A 17,989-nucleotide genomic window follows, 5' to 3' on the forward strand; every position below is an offset into this window, starting at 1 on the left:
GCCTAGAGGGACCACTGTCACCAGTGCACCATAGATCTCCTAAAAAATAATCTGCGGCCTGCAATCAAATCAAAGTGGCATGGATTGCTGCCAGCAGGTGTCCTTTTGCAACAGGACAATGCAAGGCCTCACACTGCCCGTACAACAGTTGCAACAATCACAGACCTGCATTTTGAGTGTCTTTTTCAACAACCATACTCACCAGACCTTGCCCCAAGTGATTTCCATGTGTTTGGACCACTCAAAGAAGCTCCGTTCTGATGAAGAGGTACGTCAAGTGGTTCATGAGTGATTGCATGGATTACCAAAAGAACTTTTTTCTAAAGGAATTTATGCACTTTGTAAGCACTGGAGGACTTGTATTGAGAGAGGGAGAGATTATGTTGATAGATGATACAGTTTTGTACCACTTCTGCAGAATAAAGAATAAGTAATAATTTAAAGAAAATATTTAAGGTTTTCATTTGACTCACACTCGTACGTGGCCGGCGCCACTGCATTCTACTACAGTTGCTGCACGTACCGCAACACATAGCGCCTCCTGTGCTCCGCAAGTATCGCTTTGCGCGTAATGTTTCTATTCTTTTCAGACTTCTTGGTCGCACAAAGCGCTAGGAGACAGAAGAAATTCTTCGAAGTTTGGCCGCTAGCATGTATTTAATTCAAGTGCCTGCTGGGTTGCTGCGCTGGCATCAGAACCAGATTCGTGCTTGTCGATTGCCAGATTCTTCCACAGATTTTCTGTCCCCAGATACATATACTGCCGGGATCGTGCCGCCGGCGTAGCCACTCTCGGGTGCCTATTCGGTACCGCCGGCGGAACCGATAGATCCATCGCCTTCGCTGCCGCAGCAGCTAAACATCCTGGCGCTTTTCCCGATGCTCGTCCCTGCGTCCACCATGGACCAGTTGCCGCCGCCTTCGTCATTGCCGTTGTCATCATCGCCCTCTCAGTTTTTCATCGGACGGGCACAGGAAGAAGGTGGGTGCCCTCTCTGGGGTTTTCCGACCGACGTTCCTCTCGGAGTGGAGGACGGATATCAGGCTGCTGCCGGACTCTCCGCTTCGGTCCGTTGCGGCTCCCGTCTCCTCATGTCACCCAGCTCCCTGCCTTCACCTCCGATCTCGTAAGATGGCTACCTACACGACAAAAGGGGTGGGGGGGGGGGCGGGGAGGAGGATTGTGCAGTCCTAAAGCATCGAATGCACACCGACCAGCGCAGTGCCATGAAACTGTATAAATAAGGCTCTGCCCGCGTGGCAATGGAGAGATCAGGGAACATCACACCTCCAGCAAGACAGAGTTCAGCGCCCCTTGTCAACGCCAATTTAATCAGCTGCCCATCGCTGGTCGGCCCTCAGTTGGGTCGCAGAATTCGAGAGCATCAGTACTAATACACTACTGCCCATTAAAATTGCTACACCACGAAGATGACCTGCTACAGACGCGAAATTTAACCGACAGGAAGAAGATGTTGTGATATGCAAATGATCAGCTTTTCAGAGCATTCACACAAGGTTGGCGTCGGTGGCGACACCTACAACGTGCTGACATGAGGTAAGTTTCCAACCGATTTCTCATACACAAACAGCAGTTGACCGGCGTTGCCTGTGAAACATTGTTGTGATACCTCGTGTAAGGAGGACAAATGCGGAACATCATGTTTCCGACTTTGATAAAGGTCGGATTGTACCCTATCGCGATAGCGGTTTATCGTATCGCGACAATGCTACTCGCGTTGGTCGAGATCCCATGACTGTTAGCAGACTATGGAATCGGTGGGTTCAGAAGGGTATACGGAACGCTGTGCTGAATCCCAGCCGCCTCGTATCACTAGCAGTCGAGATGACAGGCATCTTATCCGCATGGCTGTAACGGATCGTGCAGCCACGTCTCGATCCCTGAGTCAACAGATGGGGACGTTTGCAGGACAACAACCATCTGCACGGACGTTTGCGGCAGCATGGACTATCAGCTCGGAGACCATGGCTGCGGTTAACCTTGACGCTGCATGACAGACAGGAGCGCCTGCGCTGGTGTACTCAACGACGAACCTGGGTGCACGAATGGCAAAATGTCATTTTTTCGTATGAATCCAGGTTCTGTTTACAGCATCATGATGGTCGCATCCGTGTTTGGCGACATCGCGGTAAACGCACATTAGAAGCGTGTATTCGTCACTGTCATACTGGCGTATCACCCGGCGTGATGGTATTGGGCGCCATTCGTTACACGTCTCGTTCACCTCTTGTTCGCATTGATGGCACTTTGAACAGTGAACGTTACATTCTAGATGTGTTACGACCCGTGGCTCTACCCTTAATTCGATCCCTGCGAAACCCCACATTTCAGCAGGATAATGCACGACCGCATGTTGCAGGTCCTGTACGGGCCTTTCTGGATACAGAAAATGTTCGACTGCTGCCCTGGCCATCACATTCTCCAGATCTCTCACCAATTGAAAATGCCTGGTCAATGGTGGCCGAGCAACTGGCTCGTCACCGTACGCCAGTCACTACTCTTGATGAACTGTGGTATTGTGCTGAAGCTGCATGGGCAGCTGTACCTGTACACACCATCCAAGCTCTGTTTGACTCAATGCCCAGGCGTATCAAGGCCGTTATCACGGCCAGAGGTGGTTGTTCTGCGTACTGATTTCTCAGGATCTATGCACTCAAATTGCGTGAAAATGTAATTACATGTCACTTCTAGTATAATACATTTGTCCAATGAATACCGTGTGTGATGTCTTAGGTTAGTTAGGTTTAAGTCCTTGTAAGTTCTAAGGGACTGATGACCTCAGATGTTAAGTCCCATAGTGCTCAGAGCCATTTGAACCATTTGAGAAACCTCATCGTAACACATTTGTCTCTTAATGTCGTTAGAGAGAAAGACTAGAAAGGTAGATCCTGGAAGGAGCTCAGTCTGGTGAATATGGAGCTTGAGAACGTGCTTCCTAATCTAATTCAGCAATGGGATCTATTCTTATTCTGGCCCTATGCAGATGGGCGTTACCGTGGAGTAACAACATAGGTTTACCAGGTAGTTTGTTTACAATAAAAACAGCGAATCGTATTAGCTATTTTTTATGTGCAACAGCTGTTACCATCTTAATTTTTTGTTACAATTCATGATGAAAGATACCAGTATGGTTCCACGAAACGTACAACTATATTTTTTTAGAGTGTGGTTCAAATGGCTCTGAGCACTATGGGACTTAACTTCTGACGTCATCAGTCCCCTAGAACTTAGCACTACTTAAACCTAACTAACCTAAGGACATCACACACATCCATGCCCGAGGCAGGATTCGAACCTGCGAGCGTAGCGATCGCGCGGTTCCAGATTTTTAGAGTGTGCACCATCCATTGCCCGATGTGTTGCTTTTATCGGTTGGCTGAGGAGTTCTTACCCCTTCTTTAACATCCGTCACACACATACCATTTCTAGTCACCTGTAAGAATGTTCTTGTCCCTGTGAAAAGCGAAATTGTAAGTAGTCAGTAAAAACGAAAATATCGTTATTCGCTTATTTTTGTCGTTAACATATATGGTACACAAATACTAGGGCCCTGCAGGTGCTTAGCCTATCCATGTCAACGCACACAGTTGCGGTGTACGAGAGAAAGGACGATTACTCTATGCAGACGGAGGAGGAAGTTGTGGAAGATGACAGACGCCATCTCGTCTGATAACACAGGCACGTGAACGCTTCTGGACACACGCTGGTAAGTCGTGCGCTTGCGCATGCCACGCGCTTGCACTCGCGTGCATAGCGACTGTGAATGTGTAATGTTCGCATGTGCAATGTGCTGAGCTTATCACTTCGGAGTAAGTTTACACTGGCACATCGCATTTCTCTGCTCGCCGGGTGTTTTGTTGCATATATCCTTCACACTCGCTGCACACCAGACCATGTCGGTAAAAAGGGGAAAAATTCACTTTTCTTTTTTTCACGTAAAAATTCTTGGCGTGATATAAGACTATGCCGCGACGTTTCATGAACTTATTATTTCCTTAAAAGCTTTACTTTCCTTGTGAAAAAGGAAAAAGCCTACTTTTCATTCTGCGTGAATTTCTGGTTCTGTAAGGTTTCTCAATCGAGTCTGAAAAAAGTATGCAGTTAAAAAAATCTAATTTTTGTACATATGACAGTGTAGTTACTTAGCTTCTTAATAAACCCTTCACCTTTACACACTTCGTAAGTCATTGTAAAATGATGATATTTGTCAAATTCAATTTTCTAATGAAAAAGTTTTAGGAGGGGTAACTTACTGTCATACACGATTTAGAACATAAATTATTGCGAGTGAAATATAGCTAAAAGTACAAAATAGTTTTTGAAATGTTATTGACACTGATATCTGTCTAATTCACAAGTAAGTGCGAGTTATTGAGTGGCATCCCTCAAAAGTTCATGTGGATATAGCCTAGCATCAGACACTGCAGGATTTAAAAAAAGAAGAAAAAATACTGGCGACCAACGCAGATGTAATGTCGATCCCCTGTGTTGTTTTACTCATGTAAATATATATCAATCATGTAAATATATATCAATTTTACCTCGACAACTTCCGTTTACTCTTGACCATCATTTGCTATTGCACTACAATGGCCCACACTTTACATTGCAGAAGGCAAATAATTACTTGTTATACACATCCTACGATTAGCAGAACGTATTTTGTATTTAGAGCCAGAAGAATACAATAATCTAAAATGGGACTCTTCTGAGGACGAACTGTAATAAAAACTTTCAGGGCTGTACTGAATTGCTCTCTAGTTGGAGACGAGAAACGATTAATGCTAAAAAAATGTAATTACTTTTATGCATATTCGTATGTCTAACTTTGAATGATACGCTTTTGTAGTTTTTTTGGAAATTTCTGGTAGGTTCCTATCGGACCAAACTGCTAATGTCATCGGTCTCTAGGCTTGCACACTACTTAATCTAACTTAAACTAACGACAACGCACACACCCATGCCCGAGGGGGGATTCGAACCTCCTACGAGAGGAGGGAGGGGGGGAGGGGGGAGCGGCGCCAACCGTGGCAAGATCTCTCAGACAGCGCGGCCACCACGCGCGACGCTTTTGTAGTTCTGGGAAAGTGTAGCAGCACAAGTTGTAAATAATTTCATGCTTTAGATCAACTCTATCTAAATTTTCAAATAACTGTGCATAGTTTTTACAGCAGTCAGATTCGGCGCTTCTGGAGTGACCCTGAAGCAGCCAGTCACAGGTCAAGTTTCAGGACACACGGCGTGAAATACAAACCAGCCTGATATCATCGTCTGGCGAGGACCGTAGCGAGCGGCGATGGCGCAGTTACGTTTGCTCGATTCAGTCACGAGATGAGAGAACAGCAGCAGAACCTTGCAGCCCAATCCAAAAAGAAGGAAGAATAAGTTCCATTTTTCAAGTGGCCGTCCCATGTCCCTCTTTCCTCTGAGTTTGGATTGTACAGCCATATTTACAACCCTCGTATCTTTCACTCGTTCTAGATGTTCCTTCCTGTTTTGTTTACATTCTTCTATTTGGTCATTTTCTGTAAAAATATTCAATTCTTGTCTTATGTTTTCATTAGGAATCACATCCAACTTAGCGCAACCATACAGTGGAAGTAGTGCGGCCAACATGTTACAGAATTCCATTTTTGTGATTCTTCACGTGTTTCTTTAAACTTCTGCCTTTATTGCCACATCCACTGTGATATCTCTGTAATTTAATATGTGCATGTTTACATTTGTTTTAAATGATGTAGCTCCCTAGGTAACTGAAGAGTTGAACTTGTTCCAGAATACCATCAATTACAATTCTGTTTCGTATCTCCCACGAAATACCATTGCCTTAGTTTTATGTAGTGGTATCTTAAAATTATAGTTATTTTCACTTATGATTAGACGAAAGAGTGATTTTTGTAGTTCATCTTCATAATTAGCCATTAATGCAATGCTATCAGCATTGAGAATATATTAATATATTTATTCTTGTTTATATGAAGCTCTTTCTTTCTTCACTGATATTAAAAAGAGTAGCCAGTAAAGCACACCCTTGTCTCTCCCTTGGTTTATTATAATCTTTTCCCCTGTATAATATGTTCGAAATTGTATTTCACAAAACTAGAAGTTTACGAACACAGCTGAAGTAAAAAGAAGTAATCCACCATTATGTTCTCCACATTATTTTTTGAAATTTCACGGACGATGTTAAAAGTCTTGCAAGCTGTGCTGAGAGACGGGGAGGAAGGAAATGAAGGGATCTGCCGTGCCTCTCACAGCAGCAGCCGCTTAAAAAATATGAAACCACTTCAGGGGTATGTCGTGTAGGCGATGCCGTTTAGCTGCCGAACAAAAGCGGCAAGTTGCTTGCACCCAACTTGAAACTTCAAGTGGAGCACACAAACAGTCTAATGGGGCAGTGCCTACAGGACTGACGTAACGTAACCGTGTCTCTGGCATTCCACATTGCACATCGTTGCCAGATGAATGTGGTGTGTTGCACTTAGACAAAATGCACGTCTGTGTGTAACATGGCAATTTGCGGGACTTTCTCCTGTTGTTTTGCGTTTGTCTCTGCATCCAGGACAGACCACTTGTCAAGCATCAGTTGTGTTGAGCCTTTCTGCAAACGCTTTTAGTTCTACTGTTATTTCTTGTGGATAATCGATCACGTACCCACAAGCTAGGTTTTGTAATTCTCTGTCAACACATATTAAAGGAGTCAAAGGTAGGTCCAGTTCATAATACCCGTACATAAAATTGGGTTGGTGTCTGTCTGGAAGTCTGTCGCTGAGTGTCTGAGACCCGCTGTACGAGAAAAGAACAATGTCGTATTTTCTCAAACAAATTAGCTGCGGCTTTCTTAAAATTTTAAATATACGCAAATGATAACGAGGAATGGGAATATACTTATAGAAATTGTGCGCATTGTGTTTGCAAGCTGTTGTCTCAGTATAATTTACACATTTAGTGCATAGTATAATCCGTATGTTGCATGTTGAACTTTTTTGATGGTTGCATTTACACAAGTAACGTGCAGAAGGTCATGTACTGCTTTAAAGAGTTTAGGAATTAGGCTTTGTGCATTGTTAGGACAAGAAGCATTCGTAATCTTGAACACTGAAACAGATATTATAAATGACACTCATGTCGTGTTTCATGATAAAGTTATAAATCAGTTTGCTGTGTCATCCAAAAATTTGACGAAGTTGTTGATGGGTTAGTGAAGTTTCAGCTAAGTTCACCAGATGCAATAACATCATAGAAACGAGTCCTATATATTTTATAATTTGGTTATTAAATAGCAATTTACATTAAAATTTTAATTTATCTATTACCTGTGTTAAAATAGGAATATTGGAATAAGTAAAAAAAAAATTGGCTTAGCGTTTAACGGAGATTGTGAGAACTCAATGGGTTATAAGCAAATGAGACTTATTCCTCGTTCTACAAATATTTCAATTAAAACAGAAACTAAATAGCATCGTGATTATCCAGATGACCTAGTTTGTTGCTTTGGCAAGCACGCCGTCAAATTCAAGGAAAAATTCATTTTCACCAAAATATAGTTCCACATGTTTATTAGACAATTTTCTCGCAATTTAATAAAACCAGTTATTGACATTTGGCTGTACTAGTATATTCAGTTGATCTGTAGTGTAAACTGTTCAGCACATGCTTCCTATTTCAATTGTCTAAGGAAACTTCAAAAGATTAGAAATTTAGGACATTTGTTGTCCTCAATTAGTTCTAAAGGAATGATGGGTTATGCATGAAAATTGAGGCCTGTCCCCAGAAAACAAGGATGTCTGGTCACCTTAGTTTAATGATAAAAGCGTAATAGGTGACTTGCATTTTTGTGCAATTGGATGTTGGCGCTGGTGATACGGCCCATACCGGCGAAACCGATGGTAACAAAAACAGGGGACATCATTTTTCAGTTATCGCCTAGGGCTGAAAATTTGGAAACCACCTAGCAACAGCCCTTTTTATGACAACAGTGCTGAACAGAGAAACGGGAATGCAGAACATAAAGAGTGAGAAATGATTGCAAGTGAAATGTCAGAGACAAGTTGGAGTGATCTAAATTGATTTAAAGAATTCTTGAACTAGAAAGAGGATTTAGAACCAAACAGAAATACAGAACGTGGAATCATATGAACCAAAACCCAGAGAATCGGTACTAACATACCGAAAGAACATTCTATGAACTTCCTTCTCATAGCTATATACAATTAAAGATGAGCATTTCATCAGTTAACGGTCTATGAGGCTCTGACCTCATTGTTTGTTTTGTGAGAAAAAAAAATTTAACGTAGCAAAATGACAATGAAATTTGCAGTCTCCTTTCGGCAAAGGCTTAGGATCGGGAAGCGGCTTCTCGCCTTTAGACAACACTTTACCGAAAGAACTTTATCAGTACGGAGAATATGACGCACTGTTGTCCAGAAGTGTGCTGTATTTAATTTAAAATTTTTTTTTGGAAAGACATGATTCCATTATGATTAAAGCATGGCATATTATTTTTGAGGACTTCATAATGGGGAAATGTCTTTCCAAAACAAGTTGAGTTTTTAAATAAAATAAAGGACACATCTGGAGAACGAGTGCGTCATATTTTCGGAACCGATATCATAATGCAGATCTACTACGGCTTCACAGCAGATTTCTTTTTATACTGTACCTTCACTGTTGCAGCCATGCTCCCCATCATCAATAAAATTATGTACCCGACAACGTATTTTAGACATCTGTTGATTAATGTTAATGAATATGACTAAGGCCACGAAAGCTTCATCGCCCAAAGAAGATGTGGTGCCATGTTACAGCTATTCTCTCTAAATTTTGCGTTGAGTCACACGCGTGACGCGCCAGTGCCATGTATCTGACTCACCGTGTGCCTCATCACTCGTTTATCACGCCACGTGTGTTAGCCACGTGGCAGGGCCACGGGTGAGTGAGCGCCGCGTGCTTCCGAATGCGCGTGCGTAGCGAGTGAGGGTACCGAGTGCTGTGCACACGGTTTCACCACACGGGGCCCCTTTGGTTGTCATCTGCAGCGCCCTTACAACACAGCGGTATGTCGACGATATTCTCTGCCCTTCACGGGAACCCATGCTGGCCTTACAATTCAGCAAGATAATGCCTGCACAAACTCGGCGAGAGCTTCTGCTGCTTGCCTTCCTGCCTGCCAAACCCTGGCTTGGCCAGAAAGGTCGCCGGATCTCTCCCCAATCGTTAACGTTTGGAGCATTATGGATACGGCCCTTAAACAGTCTGTGGATTTTGACGATATAAACCACCAGCTGGACAGAATTTGGCTTGGTACCCCTCATCAGGTCATCCAACAATTTTATCCGTCAGCGCTAAGCCGAATAACTGCTTGGATAAGGGTCAGAAGTGGACCAACGAGTTGACTTGTTCAGTTTATGAAACTTTTTCTATTGAACAAATCATCCACTTCTCTGAAACTAAAGTCATTTGTTTGTTTGTACATATACATTACATCTAATGATTTTTGTCTCGTTTGCATAATTCTTTCATGGTGCGTCTTTTTCTTCTTAGAGTGTATAGTTATTTGTTTATAATATGCTTTTGGCTGACCTTCATGGAGTCTGTCGTCATGAGGGTGACTCGGTGCCCCCTCTGCAGCAGAGCCTTTGTCAGGATATGGAACGGCAGCTGGTGGCTGATGGACGGGGTTGGTGCGATCACCAAGATCTTAGCTGCTGATGAGGTGCCCACCACCGCCAGCAGCGAAAACGCAACCACTTGCAGCATGGTTCCTCCTGCAATGAACACGGTCGTCTGGTAGCAGCAAGTGAATTACCCTTTCAACGTGAGCACCATGCTTGGAGCACACTAGGTGTTACAATTCATTTAAAAGAACAGGAAAAAGCGAGGACCTTCTGAATCTGAACAAACACAACCTTACTGAGAAGATGGGTTAATAGAAAAAAAAATAGGCTAACAATAGGTGGCACATGGTCTTATAAACACTTTACCTTCCCTCCATCTGTGAATGGAACGGAGAGCTATCAAACTGTTTGGTACGATAAGTACTGCCTATGACATACGAGGTGCGATAGTACAGTAATGAGACATGTGAACAAAAAAGTTGCTTACCGTTTTAGTCATGTTTAGTGTCGTCTCCTTCAAAGTAGTTCCCTTCTGATTGCACACACTTTTTTCAGCGCTTCTGCCATTGATGGTAACATTTCTGGAACTCATCTTCTTTAATATCCTCCACGAGCCGCGTCACAGCTTTTTGGACACCTTGTGTTGTTCGAAAATGGAGTCCCTTGACCCCGCCGTTTTGACTCTTGGGAATAGAAGAAAGTCGCACGGAGCGATATCTGCTGAATAGGGTGGCTGTGGTAGTACTGAAATTTGTCTTGAGGTTAAAAATTGCTGTACTGACAGAGCAGTATAGGTTGGCGCATTATCATGATGCAGAATCAAATTATCAGCAATGTTGGCACGGCACGAAGAACTCTTTTACGAAGTCTTTCTAAAATTTCTTTGTAGTAATATTGGTTAACTGTTTGTCCAGGAGGCACCCTCTTTTTATAAACAATTCCCTTGTAATCACAGAAGCAGACAAGCATGCATTTCACTTTTGACTTTGACATGCGAACTATTCTTGGTCTGGGTGATCCCTTTGAGCAGCATTGCAAACTTTGGCGTTTTGTCTCTGGATCGTACTGCAAAAACCAACTTTCATCACCAGTGATAAAACGGCTCAACAATTCTGGATTGATTTCCGTTTGCTCTTACAGATCAGTTGTCACATTTTTCAGTGTTTCTCGCTGTTGCGGTGTGAGGTTTTTGGGGACCATTTTTGTACAAATGTTTGTCATACAAAGATCTTCAGTTATTATTAGACGAACCATTTCTCGATTGATATTCAGTTCTTCTGCAATCATTTTCACAGATATTCTTCGATCAGATCGTACGAGTTTACGCACCCTGACCAAGTTGACATCCGTCCATGAGGTTGATGGTCGTCCGCTGCGGTTTTCATCTTCAACATTCATTCCGCCTTCACTAAACATTTTATGCCAACGAAAAACTTGAGCTCTTGACATAACCTCCTCTCCAAAAGCCTTCTGAAGCCTACTATAAGTTGCCGTCGCGTTTTCACCCAATTTAACGTAAAAAGAAATGGCATACCGTTGCGCAATAATATGCGGTTCCATTTCCGTGACGAGAGACACAAACACATGTTAACTTATTACAGTACAACTCACGACTGAGCAATTACATCGATGTGCCGCTTGGACTAGAAGTAGTTTATAGACCAAGGTCAAAGATATTGTGCCTACGCAAGCCTGCAGGGTTGCCACATCTTGCAAAGAAAATCAGTCGAATTACTTTGTTGTCGCACCTCGTACGTCATAGTGTCACAGAGCACAGATATAGATGTACACGTATACTGAGGCCTTAAAATCAAGGAGGAAAAGCTCAGTTTTGCAATAATTAATGTTAAATCTTTTTTAAGAGGCTTCGGGTCTACATCTACATGCACACTCAGCAAAACACTGTGAAGTAGAGATCAGAAACGCAGCGAGTACGAGTGTAACGCTGAGGCTGCATTTTCATATATCTAGACGCCACTGTTACCACTCGTGTTGGGCTTCCATTGTTCCGACTACAGTTCCGAGAGTATGGCGAGTCAGAACTGAGGCGCTGCTGTCGGTTCATACTAGTAGACTCGTTCTCTCTTACTGGAACACGCAGGAAAGTGAGGCTAGTCGTGGCTTATTGTCAGTACGGAAAATGAGTGCATAACGCTGCAGCTGTAAAGTGGCACTGACAAGGGGAAATGATCGATTGTCGGGATCAGATGACCTTTAACGAAGCTATGTTTTGTGAGGCTGTGAAGGGTGCAAGACGAAAATTAATTGATGGCAAGCACACAAATGCAAATGTGTTCCATTAGAGGAGGAGTGATATCTAAGTTCAGACTGAAAACATACTCATTTTCGTCCGATGCAAACGAAATTGTTGTAGTCTTGTTTATTCTATTTCCACCATGAGAAAACTTGCTATAGTGGAAATCAGTACAAAAGCATGATTCCATGACAGTAATACTACAATGTTTGAAACATGTATGTATCGAATTTTCTATGAAAGTAGTAGGTACACATAAGACATAAACAATAATGACGGAATTACAATGTTTCTTTTATAACACAAAGTAACAAAATAAGGCACTCGTATTTCTTGGAGGAAATTGGTATAAAAAACTCACTATTCCATTGTTTTATTGGATTGTTAGTACTTTCCTAATTTCCTAAAAAATTATCTTCGGCACTGATTTTATCAGGGTTTGTAGTTCTTGGTGAAATTGTCACCCTCACATCTCGTAAAGCTCTTTTCAGTTCACATATGTCATCAGATGGTCTTTAATTGCGAGTAACAAGCAATGCAAGGTTTCCACAAACATTTTCCTCACGGTTCAAATCCTGGCTACTTGCAGGCCGGGGCAAGACATTTATATTTTATCTTCAAACCACTTTCTGGTTCTATCAGAACCAAACACAGATTCATTTCTTGTTGAAACGTGAGACTTACGTCCTCTATGTCCTCATAAACTATAGTCAGTTCTGTTTCTAGCATCTCAGTGTGCACACACTCTAGTGTTCAGTTAAGCATTGTTGTGATTTATCTTTAGCGCAGAAGGTTGCCCAAATCATTTTGCGGACCTTGATTAGCGCAAAGGTAACCTTTCTATGGCAGCAAAGGAGGAGGTATACTTGGAAAAGGCCGGGTGATACGGGAAGATTTCAGTTAGATGACATCATGGTCGGATTCCGAAATCAGGTACTGGATTGTAAGGCGTATCCAGGAGCAGATATAGACTCAAATCACAATGTAGTAGTGATGAAGAGGTGGCTGAAGTTTGAAATATTAGTCATGAAGAATCAGTACGCAAAGAAAGTACTAAGGAAAGATGAGAAACGCTTGAAGTTCTCTAAGGCCATTGATACAGCAATAAGTTACAGATCAGTAGGCAGTACAGTTTAAGAGAAATGGACATTTCTAAAAAGGCCATCAAAGAAGTAGGAAAGAGAAACACAGGTACAAAGAAGGTAGCTGCGAAGAAACCATGGGTAACAGTTGATCCATGAAAGGAGGAAGTACAAAACCGTTCAGGGAAACTGAGGAATACAGAAATACAAGTCGCTGTGGAATGAAATAAATAGGAAGTGGAAGGAAGCTAAAACGAAATGACCGTATGAAAAATGTGAAGAAATCGAAAAAGATATAATTATTGGAAGGACAGACTCAACATACAGGAAAGTCAAAACAACTTTCGGTGACATTAAAAAGCAAGTGTGGTAATATTAAGAATGCACTGGGAATTGCACTGTTACACGCAAAGCAGAGAGCGGATAGGCGGAAAGAATATTACATTGAACGCCTCTATGAAGGAGAAGATTTGTCTGATGTGATAAAATAAGAAACAGGAGTCTATTTAGAAGAGATAGGGGATGCAGTATTAGAATCAGAATTTAAAAGACGTTAGAGGACTTAACATCAAATAAGGCAGAAGAGATAGAAAACATTCCATAAGAATTTCTCAAATCATTGGGGGAAGCGGCAACAGAACGAGACTTCAAATGTACGGGTCTAGCAACGTACCATCTGACTTTTGGAAAAATATTGTCCACATAGTTAAAAAAACTGCAAGAGCTGACGAGTGCGAGAATTATCGCACAATCAGCTTAACAGCTCATGCATCCAAGTTGCTGACAAGAATAATATACAGAAGAATGGAAAGACTTTAGGGGATGTGCTAAATGACGATGAGATTGGCTTTAGAAAACGTAAAGGCATGAAAGAGACATTTCTGATGTTGCGGTTGATAATGGAAGCAATACTAAAGAAAAATTAAGACCCGCGCATAGGATCTGTCGACCTGAAAAAGCGTTCGACAATGTAAAATGGTGCAAGATGTTCAAAATTCTGATGAGAAGAGGGGTACGCTATAGGGAAAGACGGGTAATACACAATATGTACAATCGCCAAGAGGGAATAATAAGAGCAGACGACCAAGAACGAAGCGCTCGGATTAAGAAGGATGTAAGACAAGGATGTAGTCTTTCGCCCATACTGTTCAATCTGTACATCGAAGAAGCAATGATGGAAATGAAACAAAGGTTCAGGAGTGGAATTAAAATTCAGGATGAAAGTATATCAATGATACGATTCGCTGATAACATTGCTATCCTAACTGAAAGCAAAGAAGAGTTAGATGATCTGCTGAGTGGAATGAACAACCTGACGAGTATAGAATATGGACTCAGAATAAATCAAAGAAAGACGAAAGTAATGAGAAGGAGTAGAAATGAGAACAGCGAGAAACTTAACATCAGGATTGATGGTCACGAAGCAGAGATGAAGTTAACGAATTCTGCTACCTGGGCAGTAAAATAATCAATGACGGACGGAGCAAGGATGATATCAAAAGCAGGCTAGCAATGGCGAAAAGGGCATTCCTGGCCAAGAGAAGTCTACTAGTATCAAACATAGGCCTTAATTTATGGACGAAATTTCTGAGAATGTACGTTTGGAGCACAGAATTGTACGGCAGTGAAACATGGACAGTGGGAAAACAGGAAGAGCAGAGAGTCGAAGAATTTGAGATGTGATGTTACAGAAGATGTTGACAATTGGGTGGGATGATAAGGTAAGGAAACAGGAGGTTCTGCGCAGAATTGTAGAGGAAAGGAATATGTGGAAAACACTGATAAGGAGAAGGGAAGGATGATAGGACATCTGTTAAGACATCGATGAATGACTTCCATGGTATTAGATGGAGCTGTAGAGGGCAAAAATTGTAGAGGAAGACAAAGATGGAAATACATCCAGCAAATAATTGAGGATGTAGGTTGCAAGTGCTACTCTCATATGAAAGGGTTCGCACAGGAGAGGAATTAGTGGCGGGCCCCATCAAACCAGTCAGAAGACTGACGACAAAAACAAAAGACAAAACAAAATCTACCGTATATCTCTCTGAAAGAGAGACAGACATACAATCGTTATGTAATACATGGACGTCTTGCAGTTTATCTATAAACGGAAGCGCAACTTCAAACAGCTAAGATCGCTGCTGTACAGCATTTATTGTGATGACTGGTTCCAGCAAACTACAGTGCCATCATCAGACCTGTAAAGCATACATCAACATCTTCAAGTACAATGGGATCATATGGAAATGGGGGTATAAAAATTTAACATAAATATGGATTGCACCATGCAGTATAACATTCCTTCTGCAGTACAATTCTCTGAATCTTGACCAAATGCATTTTACATCGTATAACAATATTTCATGAACACGAGAACAATATTATATCAGCAAGTCAAGCATAAAATAACTGTTACAAAAACCAACGTATTTATTATACTGATCATACAATCTTATATTAGCACATTAGCAGAATGATGACAGATTTTCAACTAAACATAATACATTTTACTACCCGCCACCGGGTGGCATTGTGGGTAGTAGTTATATACAGTATATACATAAAAAAACGTTATATCGTATAAAGTATAAAGACAAACCAATGATCCAGGAACGTTATAGTGCAGACATACAATATATAATTAATCCAAATAAGACTACATTGCACTTATTTTATTGTAATAATCATATATTAATATTGTATCAAATTTAAAGCACCTTCAAAACATAACGGGAAGCACTGTACCTCCAATGTATCGTTTAATACGCATGTAGTGGAGCCAGTCATTTTTATATAATATTAGTTTATAATTATTAGAGCAAAATAAGTGTAATGTTCTCCGATTTGGATTATTTATTTATTGTACGTCTGCACTCCAACATTCGTGGATCATTGGTTTGTCTTTACACGACACGACGTATTTTTGTTTTTAACTGCTACCGAAGTGCCAAATGGTTGCTGGGTTGCTGGTGGAACGTCTGTGAGGTTTACTTGAGAATTTCAGTCTTCATTCTGCTAATGTACCAACATAAGCTTTTATAAATAAATGCAATATCTATATTGTTTTATGTAATATTTATTTTATGTTTGACTTGCTGGTATACTATTGATCTCATCTTAATGAAATATCATTCTATGACATGATACGATATAAGATGCATTTCTCCTTGATTCAGTGAAATGTACTGCAGAAGGTATGTTACATTGCATGGTATAGTCCACGTTTGTGTTAAATTATATTACATCCCTTCGCATCTGTGTGCAGTGTATTTGAAGATGTTGATCTATGCTTCACAGATCCATTGTTACCAACGTTGTTTTCTGAAACCGGTGAGCACAATAAATGCTGTACAATAACGATCTTGTCTGTTTGAAGCATTACTTCTCTTTGCGCATTATTATAGATCGCCCCCTAACTTGACAATGTCAAGCACGTATAATTTATGTATAGTTAACTGGTGTTTCTTATCACAGACACATACGTTATTCCTTCGATGACGTTGATTGATAGTGGCTCTGTATTATATAATCATTCCTCAAAAGCAAACAACGTAGGCGAAGCATATATATCAACAACGATAACATGTTTGAAGGAAGTGTGACAAGTAAAAAAAGGAAGATAACATTATAGTGCTGCGATTAGGTGTGTCAATTGTAACGAGGTCAAACGTGTGCAAAGCGATAACTTGCAGACGATACATGTCTCACGTATAAACCTATGAAAGTGAACGTGACTTAGTGGTTTGATGTTCAAATCTTAATTTTAATTGAAAACTTGTAGCGGGTGCTACTACCTATGACAGTCGCGTAACACAGGCATTCCACCCCTTACACACCGCCTTTCCCGGCAGTATGCCCTGTCCTGCTGTTTCGATTAACGACGTCCAAGCACCACCGGCTACGCGCCTGTACGCGACGCGAGGGCAGTCGTTGCTCAGATTCGTGTGGAACGGTCTGTGCTGTCAAGTTGCACCAAAAATATGTGAATAGTCTGCAAAAGGCGATAAAATATGAATTTGAGACTTTTCCGTCGAATAGTGCGGCAATAGTGAATGATCAATAGGTTTATTCGGGTAGCGTACACCTAATTACACACGAAATCAGTGAACAGATCAGTTCGGTCATGTTCAATCTATAGCATCCGTGGCGGGTTACATTTTTATTTTAACGATTATTGAGGGTACCGCGAACTGTTATAGCGCGACACAGCTTAACTTGGAAAAGCAATTTAGCAATGGCCAATTTAGTGTCAAGGTGGAATTAAATTCAGTATGGTAACATGATTGTGGCTGCATCTAACCGTTGTTAGAAAGTGTGTTGCTAACGAACGCAATAAACTAAGTAAATGGTATGAGCTGTTACTTTTTCCAAGGCAAAGTTTTTCTCTTAAAATTGAAGAACTTCTATATTCGTAAAGGAAAGAGACACGTCTTCGTTCCGGGAAACAGGATCAGGTTTCATAAGGAGCGTGTTCTCTCTCTTCATTATGCCTTATCCATGTCCGACCACAGCAAAGAAAACTGTTTTTAGAAAAAATCAACAAGTTATAGTGGGGGAGAGGTTGCACACTTCGAGCATACTGTAGTAGCTATATAAAGTAATTTAATGTCATCACGTTTCGGAACGGATCTCTGCTCTTAAAGTGTTAAATACTCCTTTCATCGACGATACTTTTCCAGCAACGTCATCTACTGGTCTAAAGAGTAGATTATTTGACAAAACGACACGTGAGTGTGCGGAAATTTATTCGAAGCCAATTCACGAGGATGTTGTATGTATCGTTAGTGCTGCTGTTCTACGATAGTCAGTATAATTAGTAACTTAGAGAGTAGCATTGGTTCATATCTGATGCTTCTATCGGATTAAAAGCTCTCAACAACAAAAAATCTGGTGCAGAGATTTACATCTAGCTCCTACTGCAGAGCCGGCCGCGGTGGCCGAGCGGTTCTAGGCGCTTCAGTCCAGAACCTCGCGACTGCTACGGTCGCAGGTTCGAATCCTGCCTCGGGCT

At 41.4% G+C, this 17,989-nt stretch overlaps 1 protein-coding gene across 1 annotated transcript in view; it reads right to left on the reverse strand.

Annotated features, from left to right (window-relative positions):
* Positions 1-9,781, reverse strand: part of LOC124776005 (UDP-glucosyltransferase 2-like) — a 117,713-nt gene extending 107,932 nt beyond the window's left edge. The window contains exon 1 of the mRNA XM_047250847.1: positions 9,605-9,781. Coding sequence (XP_047106803.1) covers positions 9,605-9,781 — 177 coding nt within the window. The remainder of the gene's footprint in view (positions 1-9,604) is intronic.
* Positions 9,782-17,989: the final 8,208 nt, after the last annotated feature.

Source organism: Schistocerca piceifrons, chromosome 2, assembly GCF_021461385.2.
Source record: "Schistocerca piceifrons isolate TAMUIC-IGC-003096 chromosome 2, iqSchPice1.1, whole genome shotgun sequence".
Lineage (NCBI taxonomy): Eukaryota > Metazoa > Arthropoda > Insecta > Orthoptera > Acrididae > Schistocerca > Schistocerca piceifrons.